Here is a 16,701-nt window from a genome sequence, read left to right as displayed (position 1 = left end):
CCCAGTGACATAGCTTCCACAGGGCGGGATGGGGACAAATACTACAGGCAGGCCCCCATTCTTATGGGGTGTGGAAAATCGCCCTCCTCCTTGACCCCTTGGCTGGGCCCAACCCTGCCAGGCCTGGTGGAGGCCTCAGCCAAGCACCCCTTTGACCCAGCCCTGCCCCACCAGGCCGGGCTGCGGCCACAGCCAAGCCCCCCTTGGCTCAGCCCTGCCCTGCCATCTACCCAGCAGAGGCCGCAGCCGAGTGCCCCTCGGCCCCACCTCACCAGGTCCAGCAGAGGCCTCAGCCGAGCGCCCCTCAGCCCTGCCCTGCCCTGCCAGGCCTGGCTGAGTCTGCAGGAGTGATGGTGGGGAACAAGCTTGGCTTCTAGAAACCACTTGGAAAGTTTTCTCCTCCACAGAAGAATCAAGGATTTGTAGCCTGCAAGGCAATGCTAAGGTAGGGGTGCCTATTTTTTTTTCTTTTCAGGAAGGAAGGCTGTTTAGCATGCCTCATCTTCTCCTTTAGGCCTTCGGGGTTCCTAACTTTCACGTTGCCCCCCCCCCCTTCACCGTTTCCTGCGTGTTTGCTTTTTTGTTTTTGTTTTAAGCCCTATGCTTATCAGCGTGGGAGGAAAAATCGGCGCTGACTGCAGAGCTGTAATAGTTCAGGCACCTTCTTGGTGACACATCTCCTGTCTCACGTCCCCCTTTTAGATGAAAATCCTGTTGAAAGACTTTTCCCTTCCCTGTTTGTTTGCTCCTTCAGGGTCGTGTGCTAAAGCTGGTCAAAAGGGAGGCGGCGAGAGCTTCATTACTTGGAGGAGTTAGCTGGCTGGTGTCCTGAGCCAGAGAAGCTCTTCCTCCAGGGCTTGAAAGGCCAGCACGCGCAGCTCCGCCTGAGAAGAGCATTTTGATCTCGCTCCCTCGAGGTAAGTTACCCGAAAGTTTTTGCCCCCCCTCCCCAGATGAAGGCAACCGTTTACATCGCCCCCAGACTAATAATGAACACTCCACAACCTTTTTAGTGGGTAAAAATTTGGCCACAGCCTGAGATTTATTGACAATGGGAGCACAGGATAAAAACAGTTGGCGGAGCATGGTAAGGAGTGATCCAAGTTACTGGGCAGCCCGAGTGCTGTCCCTCAGTACAAGAAACGTTCCTCGAGCCCGCTTGCTGGAGGAGATGACTACAGCAGCAAATATTAGGCAAATGGGAGTCCAGCTGGACAAAAGGCCCCTGACTGGGTCCCCACCCTCATTTGCTACTGGGGGCACAAGCCATGTTTTAGCCCCGTTGGGCGTCCCATCACTGGCTTTCTCCACCCCAACCCTCTTAAGGAGGAAACCAATAGGGTCAGCCACAGCTTTCCCTATTCAATTGGATCACCCTCATGTGAAAACCGCACAGGCCATGACAATAACCAGCATGCATTAACATCTTTCAAAAACAGGGGACTGGGAGGGGGGGTTCACAAAGTTCTCTTGTGCAGCAAAGAGGGGGCCGATTGGGGAGACACGGCCTTTTAAGGCCTTCCCCACCTGGCCCCTAGTGATGATGACACCACCTCTTCCACATGTCCCCGCCTGCGTGCGAATGCCCACATCCGGGACAGAGGCAAGCCGGGGGGGGGGGGGGGCGTTTGCTTCCCCTTTCTCTGGGGAGCAATGGCGGCCCGCATTAAGTTGTGGCTGCTCTTTCTGCAAAAGGCATCGATGATGCCACTGGGATTTGGCTTGGCAGGGGGAGAGGGAGACGGCTCTTGAACAAAACCCCGTGAATGGCTTTACTACCCCTCCCCACCATTTTCACTTTCAGAAGGAGATGGCTGCGGCTTGTGCCTATTCAGATTTTGAAAAACTGCCCCGCTTTGGGATATACAAAAATCTGACGCTGTATCATAGATTTTGAAACAGTGATTTCTCTTCTAGGCCTGCTCCCCTCCCCCCAGCCAATGAACTTTGTATTTCTGGATGATCTACTGTCCCAGGAGAAGACATTTTCTAGGCTGAAGTAAGCTTGTTTTCTTCCGAAATGTCACAGAGAAGTCATAATCCTGGGTTGCTGACCACAACCCCTGCAATTATCCACCATCCCTACTTTCTCCAATCCACTGGGGAGATCCAGAAGATGATACGCAACATGAAAGGTGCTACTGATATCTCTTGCAGCTGGAGGCTGTCGCCTATTGGCACTTTTCACTGGGTGGGGCTGTTACTGCAGCAGCAAAGACTGGGGTCATTGAAGTGGCCGTTTGATGCTACAAGACATCTCCAGATCAATGTGGGGGCAAGTGAACTGCTGTCCAGGAGGAAGGTTATCCAGCCAGATAGTGGTAGTCTTCTATTTTGTATTAGTGCTTCTGCCCTGTGCAGTATGTGATGCTCCTGGTGCTCAATGCACCCTCTGTGACCCTCTTCCAATACTGCACAAATATCACCAGTTGGGGGGGTTTATCATCGGTGGCATTCTTTCCCAAATATATGTCTCTTTTGATCCATTAACATTCAAGCAGCATCCTTCCCAGGCTGAGACTGGTGAGAGTGTGTAAGTATTCTGATTTCTAGATTAAAGAAATGCCATTCCTGGAGCTCTTGTCTTTCTTCCAAAGGGCTGCTCTTCGCCCTTCTTGTGATCCAGAATGGCCTTAGTGTTAAAGTGCAGATTTAGTTTATTTGCACATTATTTATTTATGTATTCACTTACTTATTTACTTATTTAATTAGGTTCATAGACCGCCCTCCCCTTAGGGGCTTCGGGTGGTGGACAACAATAATACAAAAACAGCTTTAAAACACAATACAAAACAACTTAATATCATTAATAAAACCGGGAACTGTATAGCATCAGATGGCATCACATCCCTCCATTATGGATGTTTGCTTTCGTTTAGTGGTACCTGGTCCAGGCACCGTGAGGGGGCTATAGAGTCATTCCATAGCAGCCATGAATCCCCACATGCACTAATCATTGCCATTTTGATCTTTCAATCAGTATGTATTTCTCAAGCAATGGACATTTACAGTACAACTACTGTCATGTTGGGGGTCGACAGGATTCTTTTCGTTTAGAAGGGCTCCTCGTTCTAAACAACTATTAGGGAACCCCAATATTAGTTCTTTGGCAATTCAGAAAGTCATATTAAGAACTGATTCTTTCATCAGTTTAAAAAATGGGGGGTTGCTATCAAAGTGAAATCTACCTGCGTAGTGGGGGAAAATGATCTCCCTGCCTGAATTTCAGACTGGCAGAAGAAGCCCTTGCTATTCCACGGCCAATTAACATTCTCTCTTGCAGCTGATTTGAAGATATTTAAAATGGGTGGGTGAGAGAGCTTCTCCCTTTGATCCGGGAAGCCTCCATTATGGATGGAGTCAATTTTTTAAAGAAAAGACAACTCACACATGCCTCATCACTTCCTGTAAATAGGGGATCTAGACTGGGGGGAGCACCATTACAAACTAGAAAATGTTGACAGAGAGACATTTTTCTCTCTTTCTCACAATACTAGAACCAGGGGGCATACATTGAAAATGCTGGGGGGAAGAAAAGGAAACACTTCTTCACGCAACGTGTGATTGGTGTTTGGAATGTGCTGCCACAGGAGGTGGTGATGGCCACTAACCTGGATAGCTTTAAAAGGGGCTTGGACAGATTTATGGAGGAGAAGTCGATTTATGGCTACCAATCTTGATCCTCTGTGATATGAGGTTGCAAATGCCTTAACAGTCCAGGTGCTCGAGAGCAACAGCCGCAGAAGGCCATTGCTTTCACATCCTGCATGTGAGCTCCCAATGGCACCTGGTGGGCCACTGGGAGTAGCAGAGAGCTGGACTAGATGGACTCTGGTCTGATCCAGCTGGCTTGTTCTTATGTTCTTATGTTCTTCTTAAGAGGCTATTCTGTTGTGCTATGAGAGAGTTCCAATTGACCTTATAAGGTTTCTTCCTTTTAATAATTCATTGTCTTTTTGAAACGTTGGAATCTGTTCCAAAGTATCTTACATGACAAGCATTGGTTACACCGCTGCTTTAACTATGAAGCCACTTTTTTGATTCCCAAATCTTTTCAGCGTCCTTATCGCTCTGAATGGCTGGGGCCATATCGAATCCCAAATCCTCATGCTAGGCTACTCTTTGGATTCCTTGGCCATGCTTTCACCTACATTGATCTTTCAAACCCTGAAAAGGAGGCTGCTGGATCAAGAACATCAATTCTTAATCAAAAAGGCCACTAGGTCTGGCTCACCTCTAGGTATCCCCTGCATGGGAAGTAGGGGGGCTAAATATCTCTATCAAACCATTTCACCCAGGTTACGTAGAGCAATGATGCCGGCTCGCTGCAATGCTCTTCCATCAGCTGCACTAACAGGGAGATTTGCCAGAATTCCTTACCATCAAAGGCTCTGCGCATGTTATGGAGACTGTGTAGATTCCATAACACATATATTGCTCTACTCTCCCCTTTATATTGCACTTAAAACAAAACAGCTATCACCGTTGTTAGCTAAAAAAAGAGCATGCTTCCAATTCACAGAAGATAGTCGTCTTATTAGACAATACTAGCAGAAATGTAACTGATTCAGTAGCCAGATTTCTTGAAATATTTATAATTCAGAGTAAACTTGACTAATATCTCCTTCCTCTCCTTCCTTTTTATTTTTATTATCATTTTTCTTACCTTTCTCCTCCTTTGTTTGGCCTATTGAATGAACCTATTGTTTATGGAAATGCACTGTTATGCCAATAAAGGTTGTTGAAGTTGATAAGGATTCCTTGCAAGTAAATAAAAAAAATGTATAAATTAAATATAAAATAGTCTCAGCCCAGATACAACACAACAGAAGATTAATGATTCCTTATTTCCTCGATAAATTGCCAGTGAATAATGGCCCTTGTCGAATTGTTCAAATAAGCTGCGAGCAACTTTGCAGTATGGAGTGGCAGGATAAAATCCAACATTTATTCAGTGCCTATATATAGGCCGTAGGCACAAGACAGATAGCAAATGAATGGGACAAAACCAAGCAAACCAAAGAAACAATTAAAAAATATATGTTTGAACCTGATTGATAACTACTTAATTGCAATACAGTGGGGGTTTTTTCCGGGGTGGGTGGGTGTCAAAGTCTCTAGAAAGTTGCCTGTGAAACCTTGTCTTTTAGTGCAAAGTTCCTAGCAGTCTTATATTAATTTGAAATTTAGCCAATGCCACACTTTTTGAAACACACTTATCAGTTTCACAATATATAATCTGTTTGCAGGGTCCTGATTCAGAATTATCAGCACATCCTGGCTTTGGTATTTGCTGTTCAGGAGATCAATGAAAACCCCCAACTGTTACCCAACATCACACTTGGCTTCAGCCTCTACAACAGCTATTTCAGTGCAAGCAGGACCTTTCAGGCCTCCATGGAACTCCTCTCCGCACGGGGCAGAGTCATCCCCAACTACAAGTGCAGCTCCCTCAGCAATCCGGTCGTTGCCATCGGGGGACCGAGTGCCAGCTTTTGTTATCATATGGCGACCATTCTGAGCACCTACAAGATTCCACAGGTAACAAGCGTGCTTCAGTCATTGGCGGGTTAATTTAGATTCCTTTAAATTAGTTAAGATGTTATGGTTTCCAGGTAGAAAAAGGCTCAGTAGAAACAGAAGTACATTCTGCTTGTCTCTCAAAGGTTAACTCTTCTTCTAGCAAAGAGTTCCTTCAGGTCAGCTTTGTGTGTGGAGTTGCCTTCAGTTTGCTCTGCGTATTGACCCTGACCTATCTTGGTGGTCTCCCATCCAAGTATTAAGCAGGGCTGACTCTGCTTAGCTTCTGCAATATCACCAGACCAGGCCAGCCTGGGCCATTAAGATCCTTTCACTCAATTTTGTGGCTTTTTGTTGTTCATTCAGTCTTTGAGCTTCCACCTGGGCTCACATTCATACATAAGACATTTCATGGGAGGTGACAGGATGAGCAGCCTAATTTCTCTAGGATGACAATGCTGTTCATCCTCTCAACGCTTCTAGTTCTTTACATAATGAGAAGATAAGAAAGTTAAAGAATATCTCCTTAAATATATGTTCCAAATTTCCAGCTCTATGTACATGTGCTAGGCATCACCCACTTGCTGAACCACTATCTGGCCAGCAAAAAAGGAAAAAAATTCACAGCAGTTATATTAGAAGAAGAAGAAGAAGAAAAAGAAGAGGAGGAGGAGGAGGAGGAGTAGTTTGGATTTATATCCCCCCTTTCTCTCCTGCAGGAGATTCAAAGGGGCTTACAATCTCCTTGCCCTTCCCCCCTCACAACAAACACCCTGTGAGGTAGGTGGGGCTGAGAGAGCTCTGAGAAGCTGTGACTAGCCCAAGGTCACCCAGCTGGCGTGTGTGGGAGTGTACAGGCTAATCTGAATTCCCCAGATAAGCCTCCACAGCTCAGGCGGCAGAGCTGGGAATCAAACCCGGTTCCTCCAGATTAGATACACGAGCTCTTATCCTCCTATGCCACTGCTGTCCAATGGCCTGGTGGAGTTCTAGTCCCTGTCCAGTTGCACGATGGACTGTTGTGATAAATTATTTTCATCTCACTGCTGATGACGGATAAAACAGAAAGTGCCAAAATAGGATTGCAGCCAAACATTGAGCAGATACAATAAAGAACCTCTTCAATGTGTCTAATAAGAAACTTTGAATTGTTCAGGATTTTCTATTCCTTGGCTCTATCATCATCCAAAAGGGAGACTGCTACCAAAGTATTGGAGGTGCAGTGCTGAAATTTTAAATTAATGTTCAGAATAAAGCATTTAGAGAATGATCCTTTAGTACCGGAAGTTAATGTTCTAAGCTATAAAGAATAGAAGTGCCCTTTGTTCTGTATGTGTCTTATACTGTATTAAAAAGTTGACAGATCTCTATGGCCCCTTCTGCACACGCAAAATAATGCCTTTTCAAACCACTTTCACAACTGTTTGCAAGTAGATTTTGCTATTCCGCACAGCTTCAAAGAGCACTGAAAGCAGTTTGAAAGTGCATTATTCTGCATGTGCGGAATGACCCTATACGCAGCAGTGGCGTAGGAGGTTAAGAGCTCGTGTATCTAATCGGGAGGAACCGGGTTTGATTCCCAACTCTGCCTCCTGAGCTGTGGAGGCTTATCTGGGGAATTCAGATTAGCCTGGGCACTCCCACACACGCCAGCTGGGTGACCTTGGGCTAGTCACAGCTTCTCGGAGCTCTCTCAGCCCCACCCACCTCACAGGGTGTTTGTTGTGAGGGGGGAAGGGCAAGGAGATTGTAAGCCCCTTTGAGTCTCCTGCAGGAGAGAAAGGGGGGATATAAATCCAAACTCTTCTTCTTCTTCTTCATCTTTGAGACAGAAAGCAAAATTTTGTTGTATAAACGTTTTGTTGTATAAATGTTGCATTTTTTAGAGTTTGCTAGATGCATCTATTACAGGGGAAGGCTATGAGAGATAACTATCAGCACAACTTCCCAATAGCTAGTTTAGGGTCTGGGAAATGTGTCTTGTCTTCTCCTCTTGTATGTGAAATAAAGAAGAAAATCTACTATGTTTACCATTGCAATACTGAAACCGGTTTGATATGAAAATTTGTATAGCAGGGAAGATGGGATGGCAACATCTCAAAGATGGCATAATATCACCCACTGAGATAGTGACAAATGTTCCTTTATCTCTCAGCAATAATGCCACCTGGGTTTTTTTTTTTATAATGAATAGAAGAATTATACGAAGTGTGAACTGTTTATTGTTTTGTGGTCTCCTGCTTAGAAACCAAATGTTACCAATAAACATTTAGGTGAAAGGTCAACCACTGAGTAACCCTAAAAATCATTTTAAAATCCATGCCCATATCTGCTGAATGTCGACCTCCAATTGACCATGGATTGTATGTAAGAGGCTTCACGTACTTGTCATGATTTGGAAAAGTCCAAAGCCCATGTCACCCATGATGTATAAGTGATATGATTTTTGCAACCTGAAAACCACTATAAGTGCTTAACAGTGGCTCCTGTACTTTGAATCTTTTTTTCTTTCTTTTTTAAAAATATATTTGTATTGATATTTTGGATTATTACAGATTTATATTGTACATCTTTTATTTCATCCTCCATATCCTTTTACCCCTTTTTTCTCCCTCCCCCCTCTTCTTTTCTTCTTTAGATGTGCGGCAGCAGGTCCATTCTTTTCAATCTTCTTATCCAATTTTCTTCTGTAATTCCAATTTCGTTTAGCCAGTCTTTGAATTCCACCCAGATCCACTCCATATCTTTTTGTTTTTCTTGCCATATTTGGTTTCTTGACATTATGTCAAAAATTTCTAATTGTATTTGCTCCCATATATATTCCAACCATTTCTGCATTGTCCAGATTTTTTTGTCCTTCCACCCCAATGCTATTACTGCATGGGCCGCTCTGATCATGAGTTTGAATAGCTTTCTCTTTCTTTGTTCGATTATTGTATAATCCAATATGCCTATAAATAACAAATCTGTGTTGATCTTTATTTTTACATTCACATATTTTTCTATATATATTATAACATTTTCCCACAAATGTTTTACCTCTGGACATTCTAGCCACATATGTGTATATATTGCATTTTTATCTCCACAATGCCAACATTTTGGACTGAGTCCACTTATATATGCCAACTGTATTGTCAAAGGCTTTCACGGACGGAATCACTGGGGTGCTGTGTGGTTTCCGGGCTGTATGGCCGTGTTCTAGCAGCATTCTCTCCTGACGGTATTCTCTCCGCACAGTATATATACTCCACTTGCTTTCCATTCCTACCATCAGATTTTCTGAAGATGCCAGCCACAGATGCAGGCAAAACGTCAGGAGAGAATGCTGCTAGAACACGGCCATACAGCCCGGAAACCACACAGCACCCCATATATGCCAACTGTTTCGGTGTTCTGTACCATTTTAATATTAATTTCTTCTCCAATTCTGCATATTTCTGCCTCTTGAATCTTGATGAGATTCCATTTATTTCAACTGCATAGGAATAAGCCCTCTTAATTTATTTTTAGCATGTCTTGTCCCTGGATTTTCATTGGCATTGAAACGTTGGGGTTCCGCTGATAGCCACAAACTTGGCATATCAGAAGGAGACTGAGACAGGGATGGCCAGCTGTAAATAATTAGAAAAGATTTGCAAATGTAAGGATGTGTTCCTGGCAGCTAAGATCAAGTCAATTCATGATATACTATTCCTGATTACTATATATGGGATGGAAAGTTGGACCATGGAGAAAACTGAAAGGAAGACAGTTGATTAATTAGAAGTGTTGTGTTGGAGAAGAGTTTTACAGATACTGTGAACCAGGACAACCCCCCCCCCCCCCCCGATCAATTGGCCCTAGATCAGATCAAGCCTGAAGGTTCTCTAAAGGCTAAATGATTAAGCTGAGGCTACTGTATTTCAGTCATGCAGGAGAGAAAGGGAGGGGTGTAAATCCAAAACTCTTCTTCTCCAAAAAGAAGAAGACCTAACATGAGATAGATTGACTCAGACAAGGAGGCCACAGTCCTCAGTCTGCAAGATGTGAGAAATGCTTCACATTGGGACATTTAGGAGGACATTAATTCAGTGGTTCATCATATGTTGGAAAAGACCTGAAGACAATGATAGGCTGACCAGATGTCCTGCTTTGGGTGGGACAGTCCCGCCTTAAAACAATTTGTCCCGCGTCCTGCGGGTTTTTTCAAGTGTCCCGATTTTTGGAAGGCTGTCGCACTGCCTTCTGGAATGCAAGGCAGTGCGCGTAGGGGCCTCCCGCTGCTGCCACAGGAGCTAAGCACTGCCTTCTGGGGTGCCTCCCGCTTCCCGCCTCCCGTGACAAGAGCACTTTGAAGCTTTTCGCAGTGCTGCTGCGCAAGGGTCAGCTCAGCCTACCTGCTCCGTTCTGAAGTTCACAAAGGTGACCATCTGGTCACCTTAGACAATGAGTACACCTATGGAGGCTATAACTGGTAAATAGTCTTAGGCTCATTCCGCACACGCAGAATAATGCACTTTCAAGCTGCTTTCAGGGCTCTTTGAAGCTGTGCGGAATGGCAAAAACAGTTGTGAAAGCAGCTTGAAAGTGCATTATTTTGCGTGTGCGGAATGAGCCTTAGATATCTTGAAGAGATGCCTCAGGCCTCACACTCAAAGGTGTGACACACTGCAAATATACAGCACATTTTGGGGAGAATTCTGCCTTCAATATACTCAAATTCTTCCATACAAGGCAGGCCAATTTTATATCAGCTGCTTTCAGGCAAAAATAATTGCTCAAATGCTAGATGGAATAACTCTCAGTCCACCTATTTCTAGTTTTGCACCTTTCGTGTGGGTTCAGTCCAAGTTCCCTTGAGCAGTTCTTCGCATTCCTAAATGTGTGCCTAATTTGTTGTGAGGGTAGAAACAGGTACACAGATGGTCAAAACAAGAAATGGCCTTGCATCCATTTTATTATGGCTAAAGATAAATTTTGACCCAAGTGGTCTGTTATCTATGAATCTATGTGACAACTTCAAATATAAGTGGCAAAAGATCATTGAAAACACATTAGGAAATCTTGCTTTCTCCCTCCCAAGGTTTGCATGACTTGGGGAGAGATCAACCATAGTAGAGTATTTGTGTTAGGAAGGTGTTATACCTTCCCTCCAGCGTAAGACAAGAAAAACAGAAAACCTTGTGTTTGTTTTTTCAAGTTTCCCTTTTCTAATTTTATCTGCTCCAGGATTTTTGCCCTTTTGTTGAACAGAATCTCTGAAGGCTCAGAAGAAGATTAAAATGCTCCTACTTGGAGGACATGGGCCCCTTCCGCACATGCAGAATAATGCATTTTCAAACCACTTTCACAACTGTTTGCAAGTGGATTTTGCCATTCCGCACAGCTTCAAAGAGCATTGAAAGCAGTTTGAAAGTGCATTATTCTGCATGTGCGGAATGAGCCATGGTCATCTTGCTAGCCAGATTGATAAGGATTGTGCAAAAATTTGTAAGGTGTAGCAAGCTGACTTCAAGCCACATGATCACGTGGGAACCAAAAAATTTTAGGATATAATTTAAAAATTACCCTATGGGGTATATATAATTATTATTAATTATGCTTTTATACTGCCCTTCCCCAAAGGGCTCAGGGTTAGGGTTGTACATCATACATTATACTATGTATGCTTTTGGCTGGAGGCTCAGTGAAGTCAGAAATGGAAATATTAAGAGGCAAACAAATCCACCCAGTTTTTTTCTGCTGGTGAGAAAGGTAGACAAATTCCCCTTGGACAGCCAAGAAGAACTCTGCTGGGCATTAGTGGTTTTGCACAGACAAAAACTCTGTAGAAAGGAGGGGTGTTGCCTCCATCCAACTCAGAATTGGGATTCACATGTTCCAGTTTGGGAATTCAACCCCCTACCAAACTTTAACTTTTATTTTTGTAATGGTTCTTTGCATCTCCTTCTTTTCTTAGGTAACATATGCTTCTGTTCCAGTTAAGAATGACCAAAGCCAACCTGCTTCCTTTCACCACGTGTTCCCAAATGAGGCCCATCAGTATATGGGGATTCTTCAATTACTGCTGCATTTCAGTTGGACATGGATTGGAGTGATTTATATGGATGATGAAAATGGAGAAATTTTTGTACATGATGTGCTACCCATGTTTTCCAAGAAAAACATCTGCTTTGATTTCATGGAAAAATTTCCCTCCATGACTTTTTCCACTGAGATTGAAGATATGATATCAGAAGGGAAGGAATTGTTTCGTGTTGCCATGAGAAGCTCTGCCAATGCATTAGTTGTCTATGGCGGAAGTCAAACCATGACAGTTATGAGAACATTGTTGCATGTTTTAGCATTTGACAATGAACCTGTAGAGACAAAAGTCTGGATTATGACTGCCGAGATGGAGTTCACATCACTTGCCTTTCAAAGAGAATGGAGCATACAGTACATCCATGGGGCAATCTCTCTCTCAGTTCCTTCCAAGAAGTTGCTCGGATTCGAGAAATTCATTCAGATGAGAAACCCTACAGTGGACAGTGAAGATGGCTTCATAAAAGACTTCTGGGAAGATGCATTTGCCTGTTCTTTCACCCAACCTGTGGAGGAGAAGGATCAAGAGCCAATTTGCACTGGGAGGGAGAAACTGGAGAATCTTCCCAAGACCGTTTTTGAAGTGAGCATGACTAGCCATAGCAACAGTGTGTATGATGCTGTCTATGCTGTGGCCTATGCCTTACATGCCGCACATCTACAGAGATTCAAGCAATCAATAATGGGCAATAAAGAAAAGGAGGACCTTGTGAATCAACAGCCATTTCTGGTAAGATCCTGAGAAGAACAATGCCAGAAACCTCATCATACATGTAGGTCCTAGACAACATAGAAAGATGTCTCTTTCAGGACAAGATAGTTTGAGCTTCTGTTTAATAGCCGGTTGTCTTGTGTTCTTGTGTAAATGGAAGAGCTTCTAATAAGGAGTTGGGGATGAATGGGAGTACATGCTGTATGGGTACATAAAATTGGATGCCATGAACCAGTCTTTACAAGACTGGGGGCTTCTTATAAATAGAATGACCAGGAAATAATCAGCAAATGTGGTTACTATGCATTTTAAAGAAGTCTTCCCAGTGCCCCAAACAATTCCTCATTGATTATAATAGACCCAAATTTTTCAAAGAAAATATAGGGAAAAGAAAAAAAACCCAATGAGTCTACAGAGTTTTTTTCTTTTTGATTTTCTGAAATAGATGGGCTTATTAAACCAAAATCCCCCCAAAATACAATCTTTGGGAGGTGAACATCCCTAACTGTTCCGAGGGATTTTATAATCTACTGTGTACCATCCATTTGCTAACAATGTACATGGAATATGCTATTTGCCACCTTCTTCCCCTTTGGTTTTCATACTAATTCATTCCAGGCCAAAGTGAAAGCACTTTTCTGTACTTGAGTTCTTTGTATTTGTCTTTAAGGCAACACGGACTTTGTTGTGTGTCCCCACCCTTTGCTAAAGCCTAATGCTTGCTTTCTCCCTCCATGCTTAGTTCCACCCCTTTCTGAGAGGAATCTCATTCAACAGCAGTGTGGGGAAGAAGGTTGCCTTCAACCACAATGGAGAGTTAATTGCAGGATTTGATATTATCAACTGGGTCACATTCCCAAACCAGTCCTTCCTCAGAGTCAAAGTTGGGAAGATAGACCCTGGGGCTCCCTCAGACAAAGTGCTCACTATCCACAAAGAGGCCATCATATGGCCCAGCCGATTCAACCAGGTGAGGTCCAAGGACATTTCAGGAGCTATGATCTATTATTTATGCTTTGAATTCGATCTCCTCCAACTAGGGTCGATAGCCTGACTTCTCACGTCAGAGGTGAGGTGAGCAACATTGTGGCACTCTAGCAATTCCCCAGTCTCTATCCTAATACTCTAGAAGATTAGGAGAATTCCTAGACAATTCCTAAGAAAGTAGTGAAACATCTGGGTTTAGCCAGAAATGATAACAGAGCATTGAACATGGGGGCTTCATACCACACGTGTTTGCTCCAGCTGAGGTAAATACCAGCCTTGGGGGCCTGGAGTCAGGGTGGGAGATTGATTGCCATGATGGGAAATCCGGTAAAGCTAATTCCCACAAAGTGTCAATGAGTTTCAGTCCAGAAATTTTGACTTCAAATTTTCAAGTGGTTAACACCCTGTAGCTTGGGGATGATTTCCTAGCTGTTCTCCATGACATTTTGCATCAAAAACCCTGTGTAATTTTTTTTCTTTCCTTTGTTTGGATTGAGTGAATCTTTATGTTCACACTACATGTGTCCTTATGGCAAATTATGGCTAGAGAATGCACCTATTTTACAAATTATTTGTGTTCCCATATCTTACATGCATAAATAAGTTGGATGCAATAAATACATTGTAAAACTGGAACATGCATTAGTGCCTCAACTGCAATACCAATTGCAAAACAGAAAGATTAGCAAGAAAGTGAGCCAGAATGAATTTAAAAATATGAATGAACATAGCAAGTTTGGGTTTCCCAATCATCAGGTTTCTATCTCACAAATGCACTATTTAGACAGAAATACTTTTAGATTGGATTCCGCACAGCAGGTTTATAAAAAGTTACAATAGTTATCAATGAATTTGTTTTCCATTAATAAGATGAGAAAATGAGCTAATTTCTACCAACTGCAACTCACTATAAATGTGCTGTGTTCAATAATCCTAACACTGACTTATGGGAGCATATGGGATATTTACATTTTGTTCTATACTTGTAAGGTATTGGTAAAGGAGTCCATGAGTGGTAGATTTGTATGGTATGGGTAAAAGACTCCAATCTATAACAAATGTACTATAAACATGTTTGGCATAATGATAACTTTGGCAGAAAGAGAACACTGTTTTCGTTGGCAGAAAGAGAACACCTCAGAACACTGAGGTATTAGTATATATTTTGAATCATTCAACATTCTTCTTTTTCCTTAATAACAGACACTGCCCCTTTCCTTGTGTAATGAGCCATGCAAGTTGGGTTATAGCAAGACAAAGAAAGAGGGGAAACCATTTTGCTGCTATGACTGTGTTCCATGCCCCAAAGGGAAGATTACAAACCAGACAGGTAAGACAACTTGAATACACTTTATAGGTTTCATGGAATATGTTCTCTAATTTGGACCATGAATATTATAGCAGACAGGCACAGTTTTCCATATGGTTGACAAATGCTATGCAGTCATCTGCAATTCTATGGATAACTGATAAGAGTGAAGTTTGACAGACCCCCTGAAGTGTATAGCATTTGCTTTGATGGAGACAAGGAAACAAAATATAGCAACAAGGGCAGTGAGGGGAATGGTATTCAGGGATAGGGTTAGGGTTAGGTGTGATTTATAAAAATCAAAACAATGAACACCAACCTCAAAATGGCAATAAAGTCATAAAACTGGAGCACTATATCCTGTATAGCAACCAACTTTTTGTTTTTCAGACAAGGATTACTGTTTCCAGTGTCCTGAAGATCATTATCCTAACAGACACCAAGATTCATGCCTTCCAAAATATGTCAGCTACCTGTCATATGAAGAGCCTTTAGGGACTAGTTTGGCTATTTTTGCTCTTTCCCTTTCTTTCATCACAGCTTGGGTCTTGGGTACTTTTGTGAAGCACCAGAACACACCTATTGTGAAGGCCAACAACCGCAGCCTCTCCTACATTCTCCTCATCTCTCTCTTCCTGTGCTTCCTTTGTGCTTTGCTCTTCCTTGGAAGACCTGAGAAAGGGACCTGCCTCATTCGTCAAGCGGCATTTGGCATCATTTTCTCAGTGGCTGTTTCTTGTGTGTTGGCCAAAACCATCACTGTGATTCTAGCCTTTGTGGCTACCAATCCAGTGTCCAGGATGAGGAAATGGGTGGGCAGAAGACTGGCCAGCTCAATAGTAATTTCTTGCTCTCTTTTCCAAGCCATTCTTTGTACTGTGTGGTTTGCAATCTTCCCTCCCTTCCCACATTTTGATATGCACTCAGAAACAAGAGAAATAATACTGGAATGTAGCGAAGGGTCAGTGGCCATGTTTTACTGTGTCTTGGGTTTTTTGGGGTTCCTGGCAGTTGTGAGCTTCACTGTAGCCTTCCTAGCCAGGAAGTTACCAGATAGTTTCCATGAATCCAAATCCATCACCTTCAGCATGCTGGTCTTCTGCAGTGTGTGGATGACCTTTGTGCCAACCTACTGGAGCACCAAGGGGAAATATATGGTGGCTGTGGAAGTCTTCTCCATCTTGACCTCCAGTACTGGCTTACTGGGATGCCTTTTCTTCCCAAAATGCTACATCATTGTGCTGAGACCTGATCTGAACAAGAAGGAGCAACTCATGAAGAGAAACAAATAAAGAATATGTCTGTGTCTTCCACTGCAGGAGCCTTCTTGAGCAGTAGCCACCCAAAGCAGTTCAATGTTCCAAACTCTCTTACCTCATGAATATTCCTTCAGTGTGTCCTCATCCCAAATCCCCTGTTTCAGTCAATGATGGGACATTTGAGAATGGTCCTTCAGATGCTCCACAATGATCATGAAGGGATCTACCCGCTGTGTATTAAGTCCCACTATTTTTTCCAGTCTTTGTAATTGCCTAGTCAATATTCATTAAGTTGAATTCTAATTGCAAAGATCAACAACTTAAATAACAACAACAACAGCAACAACAACAACAACAACAACAACAACAACAACAACAACAACAAGTCTTTATTGGCATACAAAAAACTTAAGTAAAAATGTTGCTCAAAAAAAAGGAAGAATCCCCCTTTGTAACTAACTTGAAAAAGCCCCTCAAATGACAACTTACACTGCTGGATTGTTGACTTCCTTAAACCTGAGGAGGCAACTCCTTCCATTTCTGCAGAGCATGAGACAAAAAAAAATACACTGACAATTTTCTTCTGGGAATCAACAGTCTGAACGATGTCAGTTGCTGTTGAATCTCCAGTTCCAAAAACTGATGCTTAAATTTGCACTGACCACCGCTTGTCCACATCTCACTTCCACTGTGGGAAGAGAAAACTGGTCATCTCCCTGTTGGAGGGTATACAAACAGTAACCTTTAAATGAGTGTTTGTAACCATTCTGTTTTGGTTCTGAAAAGCATGGAAATATATCTAAGAACAGATCTTTCAAGCACTCGGCTCCACATTGGTTAAAGTACTT

At 42.9% G+C, this 16,701-nt stretch overlaps 1 protein-coding gene across 1 annotated transcript; it reads left to right on the top strand.

The window, feature by feature from the left end:
* The first annotated feature begins 2,020 nt into the window (after positions 1 to 2,020).
* On the top strand, positions 2,021 to 15,886 carry LOC125440565 (vomeronasal type-2 receptor 26-like). Its single transcript, XM_048510436.1, has 7 exons — positions 2,021 to 2,135; positions 2,362 to 2,533; positions 5,364 to 5,541; positions 11,462 to 12,316; positions 13,041 to 13,268; positions 14,489 to 14,615; positions 14,985 to 15,886. Exons 1-7 carry the CDS (start codon positions 2,021 to 2,023, stop codon positions 15,884 to 15,886), a joined length of 2,577 nt encoding a protein of 858 aa, XP_048366393.1.
* The last annotated feature ends 815 nt before the right edge of the window (positions 15,887 to 16,701 follow it).

Source organism: Sphaerodactylus townsendi, linkage group LG11 (genome assembly GCF_021028975.2).
Source record: "Sphaerodactylus townsendi isolate TG3544 linkage group LG11, MPM_Stown_v2.3, whole genome shotgun sequence".
Classification (NCBI taxonomy): domain Eukaryota; kingdom Metazoa; phylum Chordata; class Lepidosauria; order Squamata; family Sphaerodactylidae; genus Sphaerodactylus; species Sphaerodactylus townsendi.
Note: the sequence above shows the minus strand (reverse complement) of the source record. Positions and strands in the feature narration are given on the sequence as shown.